At 53.2% G+C, this 2,716-nt stretch overlaps 1 protein-coding gene across 1 annotated transcript; it reads right to left on the reverse strand.

Annotated features, from left to right (window-relative positions):
- Positions 1-793: 793 nt before the first annotated feature.
- LOC310891013 (olfactory receptor 14C36-like) lies at positions 794-1,828 on the reverse strand (the record flags this gene model as incomplete). Its single annotated transcript, XM_083853319.1, has 1 exon — positions 794-1,828. The coding sequence occupies exon 1, from the start codon at positions 1,736-1,738 to the stop codon at positions 794-796; it is 945 nt and encodes a 314-aa protein (XP_083709445.1). The 5' UTR covers positions 1,739-1,828.
- Positions 1,829-2,716: the final 888 nt, after the last annotated feature.

Raw genomic sequence — 2,716 nt, forward strand, 5'->3', positions numbered from 1 at the left:
TCCAGTCCTTTGCTACTCACACACCGCGCTGGGACTTTCAGCCTGTGTCCTACACTCCATGAAGAACCCCAGAAAACAGAAGAGCACGGAGAAAACCCTTGGCTCTGTTCCTAACAGCAGCATTGGAAGAGGCATCCAGGCTTCTGGGTTTGCCCTGCAGAGCCCCATTTGTTACTGCCGTGGCATCAGGGAGGGCAGCTGTGACACGGGGCTGCACATTGCCTGCTGCTGCCTGCTGGGACAGGGATGCCACTGCAGAGACAACAGGACTGTCACCAAGGTACACAAGATCTGAGGGCTAACCCATGTACAAGAGCACAAGAGAACAATGAGGAAGCCAAAAGAAAGCAGCAGTGAAAAGGCCACGTCCTGCTGCTGGCCATGGCCATGGCTCCAGGGAAGCAGCAGCCCCGACCCAAAGGCAGCAGAGAGGCAGAGCCCAGCGGGCAGTGAGGGGCAGCCGCGAGGGCCACCGGGGCTGCTCCTCCATGTGGCAGCTGGGCTCTAGGCCCTGAGCCCCTCCTGCATGCTGGGGCTGCTCCCCCAGCTCCAGAGGAGAAGGGACAAGATGGCAGCTGAGACCAATGAAATTCTGATGACTTCGATATTGGGTTTATCTAATAAAAAGCAGTGCTTTATCAGAAAATAATTAACCTGTAGGAGGCTAAGAATAGTATTTTATAAATCAGAAAAAAAAAAAAGTTAGAGAAAATAACAGTACGGATAGATAATAATAAAAAAGTATGTAATTTTTTTTTTCTGAGAAAAGCTGGGATTTCTGATTATAGGCATATTATTCTAGGCGAATATGCTGAAAATATGTGTATTCAAGCAGTGTCCTCACTGCATCCCTTAGTTCCTGGTTCTTCATGCAGTAGATAAGGGGGTTCACTGCCGGGGGCACTACTGAATACAGAACTGTCACGACCAGGTCCATGGATGGGGAAGAGATGGAGGGGGGCTTCAGGTGGGCAAACATGTCTGTACTGACAAACAGGGAGACCACAGCCAGGTGAGGGAGGCACGTGGAAAAGGCTTTGTGCCGGCCCTGCTCAGAGGGCATCCTCAGCACAGCCCTGAAGATCTGCACATAGGATAACACAATGAAAACAAAACAACCAAATACTAAAGAAGAACTGAAAACAAGTAGCTCAAATTCTCTGAGGTAGGCATCTGAGCAAGAGAGCTTGAGGATGTGGGGGATTTCACAGAAGAACTGCTCCACAGCATTGCCTTGGCAGAGGGGCAGGGAAAATGTACTGGCCGTGTGCAGGACAGCATTGAGAAAGCCACTGCCCCAGGCAGCTGCTGCCATCTGGGCACAAGCTCTGCTGCCCAGGAGGCTCCCGTAGTGCAGGGGCTTGCAGATGGCAATGTAGTGGTCATAGGCCATGATGGTGAGAAGGGAATACTCTGAACCAAAGAAGAAGACGAAAAACAGGACTTGTGAAGCACACCCTTGATAGGAGATGGCCCTGGTGTCCCAGAGGGAATTGGCCATGGCTTTGGGGAGAGTGGTGGAGATGCAGCCCAGGTCGAGGAGGGCGAGGTTGAGGAGGAAGAAGTACATGGGGGTGTGGAGGCGGTGGTCGCAGGCTACGGCGGTGAGGATGAGGCCGTTGCCCAGGAGGGCAGCCAGGTAGATGGCCAGGAAGAGCGCGAAGTGCAGGAGCTGCAGCTCCCGCGTGTCTGCGAATGCCAGCAGGAGGAACTCGGTGATGGAGCTGCTGTTGGGCATTTTCTGACATTGGCCACAGATGTCTGTTGAAGAGGATAAGGCAGAAAAAAGTTAGAAGAGACTTCAGTGAGGAAAACCTATCACAAAACTTAGAGCAACCCACGCCTGAGCCTCTCTCTTTGCAAGAGAACATTTCTGCAGCTCTATCACTCGAGTCCCAGCTGATGCTGTCTGAGAGTGGCACTGGGAGCAGGGATTGCTGTGGGCTCCAGAGGAGTCCCTCCTGCTGTGAAGCAGGTGGCAAGCAGGACCATGGGGGAAACTCAAGTTCAGTCCACTTATCAGATCCATGAACTTTGCAGTGTTGTTGCAAAGTACACCTCCAACCACAGTGTAGAGCAAGGCAGATTTTCTTTTGCTTAGGGCAATGATCACACTCTTGTGTTTCCCAATAAATGGAGACAGCTTAAAGCCCCAGTCCCAGTGCAGCTGGACAGAGTCCTCACCTTGTCTGCAGGTGCATGAGCAGGATCTCAGCTTTTCTCTCTTCGCCAGGGCTGCAGATGCCTCCCTCCAGCTGCCCACAGACAGCCGTCCAGCAGCACGGACATGGCCTTAGCACGGAGGTGTCTTTTCCTTCGGGCACCTGGATAACACAAGGATGCCATGAGAGAGCTGCATCCTGCTGGAGAGCAGCCTGCACACCAGGAGGATGCCCCAAGGACAGAGATGAATATTTGCAAGCTGGGGTGTCCCAGCATCCCAGCTGCACCCCTGCAGTGTCTGGAGCAGGCTTGGCCACTCTGCTTTTGGTTTACTAGGGGCAGCTAGGTTATGACACTCCAAGGGGCTTCTGCCAGTCTTCCTCACCACGCAGTGCAATCCAGCAGGACTCTCAAAGCCCACTGCATTGCCCACTGCCCTCCCAGAAACAAGACCCAGGAGGAGACCCTTCCAGGACGTGCAGCTGCATGGCCCTGCAGCCAGACACTTACCTTGTCAAGGGCTGTGCAGATTTCTCCTGCAGTCAGCTCTCAG

Source organism: Anser anser (assembly GCF_964211835.1).
Source record: "Anser anser genome assembly, contig: HAP1_SCAFFOLD_95, whole genome shotgun sequence".
NCBI classification, from domain to species: Eukaryota; Metazoa; Chordata; class Aves; order Anseriformes; family Anatidae; genus Anser; species Anser anser.